We start from the raw sequence: 667 nt of genomic DNA, 5'->3' as shown, positions 1-667 counted from the left end.
CAGCTCAGCAGGAGCCTGACAGGCTTTGCGATGAGAGCGTGGCATTCTGTGGCATTCGGGTGATCATCAGAACACTAACCGCCTTCTCCCTAAAAAAGAATGCTGGAATTCTTTTGCAGCCCCGCTCGTGCGGGCGCACGACGCGCTCGCTGTGCTGTAGTACCGACCCGCGGACACCGATGGGCAAGAATAAAGGTGGCGGCGGCGGCAAAAAGGGCGGCGGTAGCAAAAGCAGCGGCGGAGGTGGCGGCAAGAACGGCAGTGGCGGCAAGAACGGTGGCGGCGGCGGCAGCAAGAGGGGTGGCAAAGGTGGCCGGGCGGAGCGAGCGGCGAGTGCGTTGCCGGATCAGAAGAGAATGGCCAACTTTGCGCGGAGCCTGCGGCTTTCGGGGCTCAAGCTGTTCGAGGTCGAGCGCGACGGCAACTGCTTCTTCCGAGCGATTGCCACCGGGCTCGGCGAACACCAGGGGTGCCACGCGAGCTACCGGGAGAGGGTGGGTGCGCACATGGAGGCGCATCCGGACGACTACACGCCGTTCCTCACCTTTCGGGAGGGCGACGAGGAGGACGACGCCGACTTCGAGCAGTACCTCTCTCGCATGCGGCGGGACGGCGAGTGGGCGGGTCAGCCGGAGCTTCTTGCGGCGGTGCAGGCGCTGCGCGTGCA

General features: G+C 65.4%; 1 protein-coding gene across 1 annotated transcript; it reads left to right on the top strand.

Moving 5' to 3' along the window:
- Nucleotides 1-356: 356 nt before the first annotated feature.
- Nucleotides 357-647, top strand: EMIHUDRAFT_256775 (hypothetical protein; the record flags this gene model as incomplete). The annotated part of the gene is made up of 1 exon (XM_005766046.1): nt 357-647. A coding segment is annotated over one exon (291 nt), but the record flags the coding sequence as incomplete, so codon positions are not given.
- Nucleotides 648-667: the final 20 nt, after the last annotated feature.

The sequence above is a fragment of the Emiliania huxleyi genome (assembly GCF_000372725.1).
Source record: "Emiliania huxleyi CCMP1516 unplaced genomic scaffold EMIHUscaffold_5252, whole genome shotgun sequence".
In the NCBI taxonomy this organism is placed as follows: domain Eukaryota; phylum Haptophyta; order Isochrysidales; family Noelaerhabdaceae; genus Emiliania; species Emiliania huxleyi.
Note: the sequence above shows the minus strand (reverse complement) of the source record. Positions and strands in the feature narration are given on the sequence as shown.